The following is a 16,740-nucleotide window of genomic DNA, read 5'->3' as shown; positions in this document are numbered from 1 at the left end:
GCTAAAGTTTGATATATCAAGCGTGGTCAGGTTTGTGCAGTTTGCTGTCAGAGGCTGGGGGATGTTATGTTGTTGGTGTTATGGCCCTTGTTATTTATAAGTGGAGATTTTTTTTGTGCCATGTTCGTTTAATGAAAATACTGTAATAGGACGGGGCCATCCAGTGTTTCCATGGGGCCATCCAGTGTTTCCAAGCTTGAAATCCTCGCCCCCAGTTTAAGCACCACCTTCCTGATACCTCCAATGACGAAAACCCAATACCCGGAACTAATGCTGCTCGTTATCTCACCCATCAAAGATATTGGTAGTCTGTCCACGAGAGATTATGCAATCACAAACCTGGGTTGCACGCAACCGGAAACATTTGTAAAAGTTTTACAGCGGAATACGAAATTGATTCATTCTTATAATACGTTATTAGACATTATTAGTCGCAAGTAGTCCCTCCCTGTTTGTCTGTTTTCTATCATTTGGAGCCGAACAAACAGGACCATGGTTCCAAATGGACAAACTCTTATGGGCAGTGTAGGTTGGAAGATTATCCAATCACTTGATTCTGCAGGGTCGTGTTTAGTAGGGCACACCGTTGCAAGATGGTTAAGAACCTCCCCTTTTCACACAGTTTCAAAACGTTTTCTACCTACTTGACATGACCCCGGGGCCTAATTTATAAACATTGCATACTTACAAAATACTGTATACCCCAGAACATGCGTGCTCCAGTTTTCACGCAAAAGTTTCACGACTAGGTGAAAAATCGGTCTATATGCCCTTGAGCAAGGCACTTAACCCTAATTGCTCCAGGGTAGCCATCCAATAATGGCTGATCCCTGGCCGTGACCCCACTCTCCGAGGCCGTCTCAGCGGGAGTTGGATATGCAAAAAACACATTTCCAATTCACACGTGTATAATACAAGTTGTACATGTGTGAAATAGGACAAATATAAGCACTCACCTAATAATTATAGTTATTATTATTATTATATTAAAAGTTTGCATTTATTAAAACTGAACTTGACGTGAGAATGTGCTTAGCTTCCCGCAAACTTTAGGTAAATATATAGTGAGAAGTGCAAAGATGGATTTTTGCATTATACAATAGTTAGAAATAGCTTTTATTTCCATGATCATTGCAGAATAAATCCCTCACCTTTTCTAACTGTGATGGTTTCATACTCGTGAAGTAGCCTATATGCCAAAAACGTCCCATCTCATTTAATTGGACCCACTTTACAGTAGTAAATAGATAAACTATTTCAAATATTTTGTTCTATGCATCCGAAAGGGAGTGTGGTTTATAATATACAGTAGAATTTAACAGATGAGCAGACAGTTGATATTTTGCTTTGAAGTGTGTAAGTAGGCCTACTGTAGTAAAAAAAAAGAAAAAACATTTGTAGACATACTAGACAATATTTCAGAATTTGTGGACAGTGCAGCATATTTAGGTTTGGGAAAAAGTAAACGCAAAACATTATAGAATTCAAATGATCTGTTTACAGGTCCACAACATTTTGCAATTGTTTTTTTCTTTCGGAAACGGTCAGATACAGCAAATATCGCAGTTAAAGTTCTGCCATTCTGCCAACACTTCCAGAGACATTTGATCAAGTTTGCCATTGCTATTAGCTTTAGAAACTGCCTTGGCCTAATTCCAATACTTTTTGTCACCATAAAAGATGAATGATGGGTGTTTTTCAAGTTAGGTTTTAATGCTCATTCACGCGCGCACAATTTCAGGACGGGTTTGATTTATAACTGGAAACATGTTATTTTCATAACACTGTAGCTTATGACTGTCAGCACCACATCCTTTTTTACTCTAGTTTAGCTCTGGTGAATGTCTGTTTAAATGTCACACCACATTTTATTCTTTATCAAGTTTAGAAAATATATTTAATGGAGACTGTCGCGCCTCACCTTCTTATTCATTACTTTAGTTTAACACCAGCTGTCATGTGTATTTCATGCTTTTATTGAGGTTAACCTGGTTAAAGGAATGTAGCATGAGTAGTGGCAATGTGGATGTGTTTTGTTTGTTTCCTCTTTTTAGCAGAGTAGTTTTAGTTCAAATCCCTCATTGCCATGTGATTATACAGGCAAGAGAACAATGCCTCGGACTCCAAGGAAACAAATCAGAAAAACACTTTTTGATTACATTGTTTGTTGGTGATGGGGATTTCATTATTGTTATGCTAATACAGTGAGTGTGACATTTTTGCAGCATACCTATTTATTTTCACAGATTGGTTAACATTATGACATTTCTCCTCTTTTCTCTGTCTTGGTCTCATCCAGGTCTTGGTTTCAGTATAGCAGGGGGAGTGGGGAACCAGCACATCCCAGGGGACAACAGCATCTACGTCACCAAAATCATCGAAGGAGGAGCTGCGCACAAAGACGGGAGGCTACAGATAGGGGACAAACTTCTGGCTGTAAGATTTCCATTTCCATCGTCCTCCATTCCGCTCATTTAGATACTTGGTCATTATTACAGATACATTAACGAGCAACTAATTAAGTACCTCAGAGCCCTTGCATTAAAGGCTTTACCATTTCCATGACGCAGGATTGGTGGAGAGTGTTTTTTGACACGTTTGTGTTTTTTCTGTTACTGTTACTGTGGTGTGTTTCCATATTTGAGTGTGCAGCTCCCTGTAATATAAGGGTCGGATGATATGTTTTGAGGGTGCACCTTTAATGTGGCAATCTACAGTTGTATCATATTTTTTTTTACTTCTGAATTAATTAAATGTTCCCCTTGATTCTTGAAGAATATAACTTATAAATGCCTCATGAACTTAGTTCAACTGCCATCAGAACCCAAAATATAAGCTTATTTAACCCATAAGAGTCTAAGCCCCGTTCGGACGCTACAGACAATTTTGTGAGAAGACCGATTTTCGGGATGTCTCATGGTCTGACAAACACCACTCTAGCTCTGTCACCTTTCATCGCAGATGTGGAAGTGCGACATTGTCGGATGTGGTGGATTGAGACGCATCTAATGCAAAAACCTATCTCTAGCTTAAACTGACAGATTTTTATTGGGATCTTTTTATTATGCTAACTAGATTTCCGCAGGGGGTGCGGACATCGACTCTAGGGGATTAACTCCAATGTTGGGAAACAAAGTAAATGGAAACAAGCACTTTATACCCCTCAAAACATGGTTCAAACTATAATGTTAATATCATGAATGCTCAGTCCTTGCGTCCATAGCGTTGTCTATGAATTTGAGGGGTTACATTTCTCCAGCCCTATTCCTCAGCTTTTTACCGAAACGTGTGGGGAGTTCGCTTCGTTTTAACTGCTGATTAACAAATGTGTACGTTCACGTCTGATCTCACATCAATAATAATATCTGTCTCTGTGCAGGTGAACAGTGCTTGCCTTGAGGAGGTGAGCCACGAACACGCTGTGACTGCCTTGAAAAACACTCCCGACGTGGTCTACTTGAAAGTGGCAAAACCCAACAGTGTCTTCATGAATGACAGTTTCGCCCCGCCTGACATCACCAACTGTGAGTTTCCACTTTGTGACTTTCCACTTTGTGACTTTCCACTGCGAGTTTCCACTTAGTGAGTACATCCCCTTTGTGAGTTTCCACATTTAATAAATTGTTATGAGGGTCGTCCTCCTCACTCCTCAGGTGAAATCTCTGCCTCTATATATACAGTATCCTGCTGCCTACAGAATGGTGTTCTAAAACAACTTAACCTTGTGAGTAGGAATTGGTATTGTAGTCTGAGGGTTATTCCAATTCCCTCATATTTAAGTGAATCTCTGACTTCATTTCAACAAAAAATAGAAATAGCCAATAGCCTGTGTCATGATTTCACCTGTGTTAGAGAAAAGGTTTGAACGACAATCCCTGTAGTGACATTAACAGCTATTCCCCATCTCAAATATTGTGGGTGGATAAGGAGTCCCCAAACCAATCACAAACCAATTTGCGACAATGATGAAATGTGGAAAAGAGAATAGCAGCACCCTGTCGTTTTCCCAGTACAGGGTCAGTGGGGGAAAGTGTGTCAGATGGCTGGCACCCAATGGGAGGCGGTGGCTACAGCACCAGGCACCATATTGATTGACGCTGCTGGCTAGCGGCAGAGCCAGCAGGAGCACTAACAACCCACTAGTTGAGAGGGCTCAAACCCATATCGATTGGACATATCTGAACAAACCACCCCCTCACAGGACAACTCGCAGCCCCACATACCCCCCTGCAGCCATCAGGCCAGGTCCCAGCAAAGTGATTTTCTGAGTATTGACAATTACAATTCCATGTCAATTCTATCAACCCGGGAGTTTCATTGATATTCCAAAATATACAAAAATAACTGGCACTTCAGTTCTGGAACTGGAATTCATCATTTAATTAATTTCCTGAATTCAATGGAATTGGAATTGGATTGACCCCATTCCTGCTGTGAGTGCAAGCAGGATGTTTAGAGGGGTTGTAGTACGCCTACCCATCCTCAAGCCAACAAAGGATATGTCTCCTACCCGACATGGGACCCCACTGCCGTCTTTGTTAACACACAACACCCTTTTGTATTCTTTTAATGGCTTGTTTCAAAGTCAAAATCAAGGTGACACCCTACAATCCCTTCAGTGCAAATAAGTGGTAGAGGACTACTTCGGTTTGCTTCTGAGTGTTTGATTGTGATCTAAAGACAAAAGGTGAATCCTTGGACAGATTACCGCTGGATTATGTGTTGTGACCTAAGGGCAGATTCAACTACATGACCTGAGACTGAAGATGTAACATTGGTGGTTGGATCAGTGTCCGTCTAAAGGCAGACCTAAACCATGTGGCAATGTAGTGAAGAAAGTGGCCTTGCACTGTTCACTTAGCTAGTATTGCTTCTGTAGACATCTCGCTGTGTAGAGTGTAAGCAGTCTCAAAGTGATCAAAAGCACAGCATGGTTAATCATCTTCAAATTTGTCCAATGCAACTCTGTAGCAAAAGCAGTGTTGCCTCAAAAGATTAGGCAAAGACGCCTACGATAAGGCCGTCAGCACCATCACCAAGTTGATTTTCTCAGGGGACCGTTGGAATCAGTGACTGCATCCCCCTTGGTGCTCCGCTCTCTAAAAAGCCCTCTAACTAGAGTCTAACCGATGCATCCAATGCTATCATAGATTCCTCCTGACAAGGATTCTGTAATGTTGGATGCGTCCCAAAAAGCACCCTATTCCCTATATAGTGCACTACTATTGACCAGGTCCCATGGGGCCCTGGTCAATAGTAGTGTACTATATACGGAATAGGGTGCCATTTGGGACGTAGATGCTGTCATGAAGCACAGGCTTAGAGGCGTATAGGGTGAACGGCAAAATGAAATCACGGGCCGTGAGCATCACGTGGTCACCGCTGCTTTCTCCTTCCCCACCCCCCACGCTAATCCAGACGGCAATACACTAATGCAGAGGACAGGAGGGGAGGGCAGCAATATGTATAATGATGTAATGCCAGGATGCGTGGTGGAAGATCTGAGCCGAAGTTAATGAATGAGAAATAATTCTGTTTAGTGCCACACAATAGCTCAATCATGGGAGGCTTTAGGAAAAAGGGGAAATAATTGTGCGGATGGGCCCTATGGTGCGCTGCCGCATCCCCTCATCCTCTTGTTCCATGTTATCATAATCACCTATTGCGCTGATTGGATCAGAGAAGGGGAGGGTGGGAGGGGGGGACACCAATTAAGTGTGCATCGAAGCGAGGGTTTATTTCCTGTTGCCTTTGAGAAAGAACAACAGTATAGGCTGTACAGTGTTAAATCGGTATCTGTGGATTGAGGCCTACAGAATATTTGATATAGAGGGCAAGAACAAAACAATTATGTCTGCTGTTAGTGGGTCTTTGTTTTACCCTATATTTCAATGCAAAATATAACTTCAGGTAGGTCATTTTCTCACTAGCTAGATTTCTATTAATGCATAATTCTAATTTCGAGCATTTGCGCTATTAAACCCTCATAAGGGATTTGGCAGAATTAGCATGGCACTTACCTAGACTATTTTTCGGGCAAGTATTTGGTGTTGATAATGAAACAAAGTCAGTATTACACTGTGTTCATTCTGTTTCGATGTACACTACATGACCAAAAGTATGTGGACACCTGCTCGTCGAACGTCTCATTCCAAAATCATGGCCGTTAATATGTAGTTGGTCAATCAATCCATCAAATATATTTATAAAGACCTTTTTACATCAGCAGATGTCACAAAGTGCTATACAGAAACTCAGCCTAAAACAGCAAGCAGTGCAGATGTAAAAGCACGGTGGCTAGGGAAAAACTCCCTAGAAAGGGTGGAACCTAGGAAAAAACCTAGAGAGGAACCAGGCTCTGAGGGGTGGCCAGTCCTCTTCTGGTTGGTACCCCCTTTGCTGCTATAACAGCCCCCACTCTTCTGGGAAGGCTTTCCACTAGATGTTGGAACATTGCTGCGGGGACTTGCTTCCATTGAGCCACAAGAGCATTAGTGAGGTCGGGCGATTAGGCCTGACTCATAGTCTGCGTTCCAATTAATCTCAAAGGTCTTCGATTGGGTTGAGGTCAGGGCTAGTCATGTTTTTCCACATCTCGACACACCATTTCTGTATGGACCTCGCTTTGTGCATGAGGGCATTGCCATGCTGAAACAGGATAGGCCTTCCCCAAACTGTTGCCACAAAGTTGGAAGCACAGAATCGTCTAAAATGTCATTGTATGATGTAGCGTTAAGATTTCCCTTCAATGGAACTAAGGGGCCTAGCCCGAACCATGAAAAACAGCCCCAGACCATTATTCCTCCTCCACCAAACTTTACAGTTGGCACTATGCGTTGGGGCAGGTAGTGGTCTCCTGGCATCCGCTAAATCCAGATTTGTCCGTTGGACTGCCAGATGCTGAAGCGTGATTTATCACTCCAGAGAACGCGTTTCCACTGCTCCAGAGTCCAATGGTGGTGAGCTTTACACCACTCCAGCCGACGCTTGACATTGCACATGGTGATCTTAGACTGGGAGACTTGTCAGGATCAAGGGAAAGATGAACGGAGCAAAGTACAGAGAGATCCTTGATGAAAACCTGCTCTAGAGCGCTCAGGACCTCAGACTGGGGTGAAGGTTCACCTTCCAACAGGACAACGACCCTAAGCACACAGTGAAGACAACGCAGGAGTGGCTTCGGGACAAGTCTCTGAATGTCCTTGAGTGTCCCAGCCAGAGCCCGGACTTGAACCCGATCGAACCTCTCTGGAGAGACCTGAAAAAGCTGTGCAGCGACGCTCCCCATCCAACCTGACAGAGCTTGAGAGGTTCTGCAGAGAGGAATGGGAGAAACTCCCCAAATACAGCTGTGCCAAGCTTGTAGTGTCATACCCAAGAAGACTTGAGGCTGTAATCGCTGCCAAAGGTGCCTCAACAAAGTACTGAGTAAAAGGTCTGAATACTTATGTATACGTATTATGTTTTTTATTTTTAATACATTTGCAAACATTTCTAAACCAGTTTTTGCATTGTCATTATGGGGTATTGTGTGTAGATTGATTTAAACAATTTAATACATTTTAGAATAAGGCTGTAACGTAACAAAATGTGGAAAAAGTCAAGGGGTCTGAATACTTTCCGAATGCACTGAATGTCACAACAGGTGTATAAATATGGGTCATGACAGGTTATGAGAAGTTATGTCAGCTGTTATGACATATTATGACAGGGTTATGACCGTGTTATGACACTGGGTGTCAAGTAAAGTGTTACCCGTTATTGCTCTGCTCAGGAGACACTTAGTTTCAGTAGATATATTTCGTAAACCATGCCATGCACCATCTATTAACCGTTTTTTGCCATTAGTCATGATGGACCGTGGAACAAGTAGAAGGTAGTGCTAGGGTTGACTTCAGGTCTCCACTAAGCCTCCATTCTGTGCCCCACTGCAGCATCTACACTTTATAGTTTGAAATGTCTGTTTGTTTTGGTGAAACTGTCAACTACCCAGCATCACCATGGAGGGGGTTGCAGAACAATGCAATAAAACAATGTATGATCTCATGAGGTCGTATTCATTTCAATTTAGTCAGATCGGTCAGTAAACTTAAATTTGAATCCAACTGAAAACTACACCGAAATCCACATTTTTCCGCATTGCTTTTCAATCTAACCCTGACAATGAACTCATTGGCCTGTCTCTCCCTTGCTCCAAGCACTACTGGTGAAGGTCTCTGTAAACATGCAAGGCTTGATTTGCATTCAGACCAGTTTTCTTTGGTTCAGTTTGATGCCGTTATATGACAGTGGTAGAGGAGCATTATTTGTATTTTACTTAGACAGGGAGTCATGCTGAGACCAAGGTCTCTTTTACAGATGATCCCTATAATATAATACAAAATAAGGGAGTGGCTCCTAATCCGTGACCAGAACTTTTATTTCTGAGGCGCTGTATCCGTGAGTGCTCAAATTCTCGCAATATTCCGTGGGAATTTGGGACCACTAATTTTCTCATTGCGAAATTGGATTAGGTAGTTAAATCAGAGTTAAATGCCAAAAAGATTATATTCGCAATGTCACTAAGCAAAAAACAAACAACCAAAACATCAATAGCCACTACAATGTCAAAACATGATTTTGTCATGAGTTGAGTAACATTTACTTGATTTTTGCGGACCCAGGACTATTGTGTAGCGACATTAGCTAGCTAGCGAATGTTAGCATGCTAGCGACGCTAGTCAGCATAGGCTGCTACATGATAATCCGCATGCGCTAGCTACCAATTGTCATATTTGAGTAAAAGTAAAGATATCTTAATAGAAAATGACTCAAGTAAAACTGAAAGTCACCCATAAAATACTACTTGAATAAAAGTCTAAGTATTTTGTTTTAAATAGACTTAAGTATCAAAAGTAAATGTAATTGCTCAAATATACTTAAGTATCAAAACTAAAAGTATAAATCAAATTCCTTATATTGAGCAAAACATATGGCACCATTTTTTTGTTTTTTTAATTTGCGGATAGCCAGAGGCACACTCCAACACTCAGACATTTACAAACGAAGCATTTGTGTTTAGTGAGTCCGCCAGATCAGAGGCAGTAGGGATGACCAGAGCTATTCTCTTGATAAGTCTTTGAATTTGACAATTTTTCTGTCTTGCTTAGCATTCAAAATGTAACGAGTACTTTTGGGTGTCAGGGAAAATGTATAGAGTAAAAAGTAAATTATTTTCTTAAGGAATGTAGTAAAGTAAAAATACAAATAGTAAAGTAAATTACAGATGCACAAAAAAACATCTAAAGTAGTACTTTAATGTGTATTTACTTAAATACTTTACACCACTGCTAGCAAGCTGCCTAGCTAGGTTTAGTCCAATGGAAACCGATGCAACCCTGCTGGCTACGTGGCTAGCTAGATGTCTTGTGGTGACAGTGAGGTCCCTGTGAGATTCAAGGCTTTAATGAGTGCCATCATTCAGAAATAGTAAAGAAAATACTGGTTGATGAGCTAGCTAAGTTAGCTAGCAAGATAGCTACCATTGTGCATGCACAAATGCATGACGACACGTGTCGAATTCAAGAAGGCATGCAACCCGCTGACCACTATGTCCTTGTATACCCATATTTAGATCAAATGCACTTGATTTTGCATACGTACTGTGTGAATGACAAGGCCCTTCAATCTATTTTGCGGTCTCTATATAATAATCTTTATTTATATACTCAGCAGGTAGGGGCCTACGTACATCAGATAATCTGTCTTCATGAATGGTTTCATGCGAGCTTGGTTGCATCCCCCATCTTAAAGTGTAAGAAGGTATTGATATCACAAAGGATGCTGTATTTACATTTCTCCTGGATTGCCATTTTTCATTTAGTTAGCCCCACCTCACCCCAAAAATGCGAATCAGTTGTCAAATCAGTTTACAGAGAAGATATACTGAACAAAAATATAAACGCAACATGCAACAATTTCAAAGATTTTACAGAGTTGCAGCTCATATAAGGAAATCAGTCAATTGAAATGAATTCATTAGGCCCTAATCTATGGATTTCACATGACTGTGAATACAGATACAGTGAGGGAAAAAAGTATTTGATCCCCTGCTGATTTTGTATGTTTGCCCACTGACAAAGAAATGATCAGTCTATAATTTTATTTATTTGAACAGTGAGAGACAGAATAACAACAAAAAAATCCAGAAAAAAGCATGTCAAAAATGTTATAAATTGATTTGCATTTTAATGAGGGAAATAAGTATTTGACCCCCTCTCAATCAAAAAGATTTCTGGCTCCCAGGTGTCTTTTATACAGGTAACGAGCTGAGATTAGGAGCACACTCTTAAAGGGAGTGTATAAAAGACACCTGTCCACAGAAGCAATCAATCAATCAGATTCCAAACTCTCCACCATGGCCAAGACCAAAGAGCTCTCCAAGGATGTCAGGGACAAGATTGTAGACCTACACAAGGCTGGAATGGGCTACAAGACCATCGCCAAGCAGCTTGGTGAGAAGGTGACAACAGTTGGTGCGATTATTCGCAAATGGAAGAAACACAAAAGAACTGTCGATCTCCCTCGGCCTGGGGCTCTATGCAAGATCTCACCTTGTGGAGTTGCAATGGTCATGAGAACGCTGAGGAATCAGCCCAGAACTACAGGATCTTGTCAATGATCTCAAGGCAGCTGGGACCATAGTCACCAAGAAAACAATTGGTAACACACTATGCCGTGAAGGACTGAAATCCTGCGGCGCCCGCAAGGTCCCCCTGCTCAAGAAAGTACATATACATGCCTGTCTGAAGTTTGCCAATGAACATCTGAATGATTCAGAGGAGAACTGGGTGAAAGTATTGTGGTCAGATGAGACCAAAATTGAGCTCTTTGGCATCAACTCAACTCGCTGTGTTTGGAGGAATGCTGCCTATGACCCCAAGAACACCATCCCCACCGTCAAACATGGAGGTGGAAACATTATGCTTTGGGGGTGTTTTTCTGCTAAGGCGACAGGACAACTTCACCGCATTAAAGGGACGATGGACGGGGCCATGTATCATAAAATCTTGGGTGAGAACCTCCTTCCCTCAGCCAGGACATTGAAAATGGGTCGTGGATGGGTATTCCAGCATGACAATGACCCAAAACACACGGCCAAGGCAACAAAGGAGTGGCTCAAGAAGAAGCACATTAAGGTCCTGGAGTGGCCTAGCCAGTCTCCAGACCTTAATCCCATAGAAAATCTGTGGAGGGAGCTGAAGGTTCGAGGTGCCAAACGTCAGCCTCGAAACCTTAATGACTTGGAGAAGATCTGCAAAGAGGAGTGGGACAAAATCCCTCCTGAGATGTGTGCAAACCTGGTGGCCAACTACAAGAAACGTCTGACCTCTGTGATTGCCAACAAGGGTTTTGCCACCGAGTACTAAGTCATGTTTTGCAGAGGGGTCAAATACTTATTTCCCTCATTTAAAATGCAAATCAATTTCTAACATTTTTGACATGCATTTTTCTGGATTTTTTTGTTGTTATTCTGTCTCTCACTGTTCAAATAAACCTACCATTAAAATTATAGACTGATCATTTCTTTGTCAGTGGGCAAACGTACAAAATCAGCAGGGGATCAAATACTTTTTTCCCTCACTGTATATAATCCATTTTAGAATAAGGCTGTAATGTAACAATATTTGGAAAAAGTCAAGGGGTCTGAATGCTTTCCGAAGGCACTGTATTGTCCTCCCTGCTAGCATTAATGTGTAGATCCCTTACTGTCCTCTATTGAACAGAAAAGTCCATAATTAGCAAATTAACAGGATTCATATATTCAATGTTAGCTACCACCAATGTGCAAGTTGTAAAAGCAAACATTGAACTTACGTATAGCTCATTCAGTCTTGCTCGACGAATGCCCATTCTGGTGCCGTCACTGGAGGAGTGCTCTGCTGTAGCTGCTGCTGTTGTTTGAATAGTTGAGCTACTTGTGTCATCAGCCTTTCGTTCATATCAGCCACCATGTTGTTGTCCGGCATCTGATTCAGCCTGGCCATGAGATGTTGGAAATCCATGCTATCATTTGGTGATGCATCGTTCCCTTGCATGAAGATGCTCGTGGCGGGGCCTGCGTGTCCCACGGACTAATTGTGTCAATGGAAAAAAATAATAAAACGGAATAGAGCTAAGCACAGATAAAATCCTAGAGGAAAACCTGGTTGTCTGCTTTCCACCAGACACTGGGAAATGAATTCACCTTTCAGCAGAACAACCTAAAGCACAAGGCCAAATCTACACTGGAGTTGCTTACCAAAAAGAGAGTGAATGTTCCTGAGTGGCCGAGTTACAGTTTTGACTTAAATCTGCTTGAAAATCCATTTCAAGACCTGAAAATGGTTTTCTAACGATGATCAACAACCAATTTGACAGAGCTTGAAGATTTTAAAGAATAATGGGCAAATGTTGCACAATCCAGGTGTGGAAATCTCTTAGAGAATATATTAGTGTTACATTTTTCTTAATGTAAAAAAAAAAATTAAAAATAGCAATGTCAGTGGCATTGAATAAAATACAGTAGAACACAGTATATTAATATGAAATGAGTAAAGCAGTATGTAAACATTATTAAAGTGACTAGTGTTCCATTTATTAAAGTGACCAGTGATTCCATGTCTTTGTACATAGGGCAGCAGCCTCTAAGGTGCAAGGTTGAGTAAACAGGTGATAGCCGGCTAGTAATGGCTATTTAACAGTCTGATGGCCTTGAGATAGAAGCTGTTTTTCAGTCTCTCGGTCCCAGCTTTGATGCACCTGTACTGACCTCGCCTTCCGTGTAGCTCAGTTGGTAGAGCATGGCGCTTGCAACGCCAGTGTTGTGGGTTTGATTCCCACGGGGGACTGTATGAAAAAAAAATGTATGCACTCACTAACTGTAAGTCGCTCTGGATAAGAGCGTCTGCTAAATGACTAAAATGTAAATGTAATGATAGCGGGGTGAATAGGACGTGGCTCGGGTGGTTGATGTCCTTGATCTTTTTGGCCTTCCTGTGACATCGGGTGATGTAGGTGTCCTGGAGGGCAGGCAGTGTGCCCCCGGTGATGTGTTGGGCAGACCGCACCACCCTCTGGAGAGCCCTGCGGTTGTGGGCGGTGCAGTTGCCGTACCAGGCGGTGATACACCCCGACAGGATGCTCTCAATTGTGCATCAGTAAAGGTTTGTGAGGGCACCTTCTTCATCACACTGTCTGTGTGGTTGGACCATTTCAGATTGTCAGTGATGTGTACGCTGAGGAACTTGAAGCTTTTCACCTTCTCCACTGCGGTCCCATCGATGTGGATAGGGGCATGCTCCCTCTGCAGTCTCCTGAAGTCCACGCTCCCTCTGCAGTCTCCTGAAGTCCACGATCAGCTCCTATGTTTTGTTGACGTTGAGGGAGAGGTTATTTTCCTGGCACCACTCCGCGAGGGCCCTCACCTCTTCCCTGTAGGCTGTCTCATCATTGTTGGTAAACAGGCCTACCACTGTTGTCGTCTGCAAACTTGATGATTGAGTTGGAGGCGAGCGAGGCCACGCAGTCATAGGTGAATAAGGAGTACAGGAGGGGGCTGAGCACGCACCCTTGTGGGGCCCTTGTGTTGAGGATCAGCGTAGTGGAGGTGTTGTTTCCTACCTTCACCACCTGGTGGCGGTCCGTCAGGAAGTCCAGGACCCAGTTGCAAAGGGCGGGGTTCAGACCCAGGGCCCCGAGCTTAATGATGAGCTTGGAGGGTACTATGGTGTTGAAGGCTGAGCTATAGTCAATGAACAGCATTCATACATAGGTATTCCTCTTGTCCAGATGGGATAGGGCAGTGTGCAGTGCGATGGCGATTGCATCATCTGTGGATCTATTGGGGCGGTATGCAAATTGAGGTGGGTCTAGGGTGTCAGGTAAGGTGGAGGTGATATAATCCTTAACTAGCCTCTCAAAGCACTTCCTGATGACATAAGTGAGTGCTACGGGGCGATAGTCATTTAGTTCAGTTACCTTTGCTTTCTTGGGTACAGGAACAATGGTGGACATCTTGAAGCAAGTGGGGACAGCATACTGGGATAGGGGGAGATTATTATATGTACTTAAACACTCCAGCCAGCGCATGCTCTGAGGACGTTGCTACGGATGCCGTCTGGGCCGGCAGCGTTGCGAGGGTTAACACGCTTAAATGTCTTACTCACGTTGGGAGGTAATACGGTCTGCATTTGATTGTGATGTATTCTAGGTCGGGTGAACAAAAGGACTTGAGTTCCTGTACGTTATCACAATCACACCATGAGTAGTTATTCATGAAACATGCACCTCCTCCTTTCTTCTTCCTGGAGAGTTCTTTATTCCTGTCTGCGCGATGTACTGAGAACCCAGCTGGCTATATGGATGGGGACAGTATATCCATAGAGAGCCATGATTCCGTGAAACAGAGTATGTTACAGTCCCTGATGTCTCTCTGGAAGGAGATCCTCGCCCTGAGCTCGTCTACTTTATTGTCCAGGGACTGAACATTAGTGAGTAATATACTCGGAAGCGGTGGATGGTGTGCATGCCTCCTGAGTCGGACTAGAAGTCCACTCCGAATACCTCTTCTCCGATGGCGGGGTCTTGGAGCAGCCTCTGGGATAAGTTCTATTGCCCTGGGGGTACGAACAAAGGATCCAATTCGGGAAAGTCTTATTTCTGGTCGTAATGCTGGTGAGTTACCGCCACTCTGATATCCAACAGTTTCTTCCGGCACAACAAAAACGTTCTGGGCTAATAATGTAAGAAATAACACACAAAAAAACAAAATACTGCAAAGTTGCTTAGGAGCTAGAAGCAGAGAATTATGAAGCGCTGTGCATATTGTCGGTATAAAGTGCAGCTTGCAAGGACTACAGAGACAGTAATTGTGGTAGTACCAGTTTCAAGCAGGGCTGCTTGGATTTGAAACTATGAAAAATCAAGTGGCCTAGGAATGGGAATTTGAGAGCAAAGCTACTGTTTATTTCTTAAATTGTAGCGGTAAAAAACCTTTGATTATTCATAATTGTTTATTTTATAAAGTGTATCATATTTTTTATACGTTTTATTATCCATTTTTTATATGGAACTTTGTATTGTGCTGTGGAACTGCTTGAGGTGTTACATTAAATTTGTCATCCAGCCTTTTTAGCTTGGCCTTTAATCAATGATGCCTTTGTTTTATGTTCTTTGATATAATTTGATCTACTTTATTGCCATGCTTGTTTTTTCATTTTATTGTTTTAAGTGTGTTGTTTGATTTCATATTGGAACTTTAATTGATGATTGTATGAATATAGATTCCATTAACTTTATCATTTTTATTAAGACATTTTTAAAGTATGAACTAGGTTATAGGCCTACTAAATACATGTTTGGAGTAAATTGATCTGGGGCGTGTTATGAAGAAAATAGACAAGGTGTTAGGGGCATGTGTAAAGATCCATTGTTTTTATTCTGACTTCTCAGTACTGAGCTTCTACTTCTTATCATCAAAGATATTCTGACTTGCAAGTACACACTCGGAAACAGGCCATTTTACGCAGTGTTATAGTTGGTTGTTTCAGGCACTCGCACACACAGTCCCCTTCCCAGATGTCGGCTCTGGGTTGTGTTACCGAACGACCCCCTCAAGGTCTTCCGCCTTGCCTCACGCCATCACATCGGTGACAGTAGCCTCAATGCACAGAGAGACAGAGGTGAGCGAGAGACAGAAGCCTCATTCACCCACTGCATTCGGCACATAGTGGGATCGGATGTGTCGATATACTGTTTTTCACAGACATAATATCTTAGTAAACTCTATCGGCATACCGTGACCTTTTTCGGGGGTGGACAAATGCACTGTCGTTCGGCTTTTCTCAACCGGCGGCGCACTAGGTAATTACCTCGCAGTATTTGGTTGGTGTTGGTGGAGGTTAGGTTTCTTGTTAGCTACTCCGTCTGAGCTGTGTTTTTGTTTTCTCTTTCTATCAGCCTACTCCCAACACATGGAGAACCATATCAGCCCTCCCAGCTACCTGGGCCAGCCCCTTCCCCCAGTGGCCCCGTCAGGACGCTACTCGCCCACCCCAAAAAGCATGCTGGGAGAAGATGTCACCAGGTAAGGCTAATTCAGTGCTTCCCCATTCTGCGTGTGTGTGTGCGCGCGCATTCAGGTTTTTTGTGTATGATGACGGGATAGAGAGGGCTGGAAGGGGTGGAATGTTAGGATGAATGAAGGGAGAGAGAGATGGGATAATAAATGGGGCATGGAAGGTGGATTGATGGAGGGAGGGAGGGAGGGAGGTATGCAGGGGGGGGATGGATGGAGGCAATAAGGAAAACGATGGAGGGAGGGAAAGGTGTGGAGGAAGGGTGCGGCTAAATGGACATGACTGGCTTTCCAACCCGTAACTCTAACCCTAAACTTAACCAAACCCCTAACCCTAATCATAACCAATTGGGTAATTCAACATGGGTTTGCTAGTCAGTCATACCTCTTTAGTTTTCCCTGTGGGGGAATGGATGACAGGAAGTCCCTGAGCATTTGCTACCCTTTTTCCCCCCTGGTACCATCCCCAAGAATAGACCAAAGCTCAGTCCGAATTCAGTCTGACAGGACAAGGATTTATTGAAAATGTCTCTGAGGCCAGCCGGCCAAAAGATGCAATCGTGTGACGCATTACACCCAACGGGTAAACAGGAGGGCAGATGGCCATTCCCCCGGCGAGAGTTCAGTCTCCTCCCTCTCTCCCC

The 16,740-nt window shown here is 42.9% G+C and overlaps 1 protein-coding gene across 2 annotated transcripts in view; it reads left to right on the top strand.

Moving 5' to 3' along the window:
* Positions 1-16,740, top strand: part of dlg1b (discs large MAGUK scaffold protein 1b) — a 265,655-nt gene that overhangs the window by 185,353 nt on the left and 63,562 nt on the right. For both annotated transcript variants that reach the window (XM_084187957.1, XM_084187958.1), the window contains 3 exons: positions 2,300-2,436; positions 3,380-3,524; positions 15,979-16,105. In XM_084187957.1, the coding sequence (XP_084044083.1) occupies positions 2,300-2,436; positions 3,380-3,524; positions 15,979-16,105 (409 nt within the window). The remainder of the gene's footprint in view (positions 1-2,299; positions 2,437-3,379; positions 3,525-15,978; positions 16,106-16,740) is intronic.

The sequence above is a fragment of the Coregonus lavaretus genome, assembly GCF_964263955.1.
Source record: "Coregonus lavaretus genome assembly, chromosome: 23".
Taxonomy (NCBI): Eukaryota; Metazoa; Chordata; class Actinopteri; order Salmoniformes; family Salmonidae; genus Coregonus; species Coregonus lavaretus.
The sequence above is the reverse complement of the archived record's forward strand: the minus strand, read 5'-3'. Positions and strand labels throughout refer to the sequence as shown.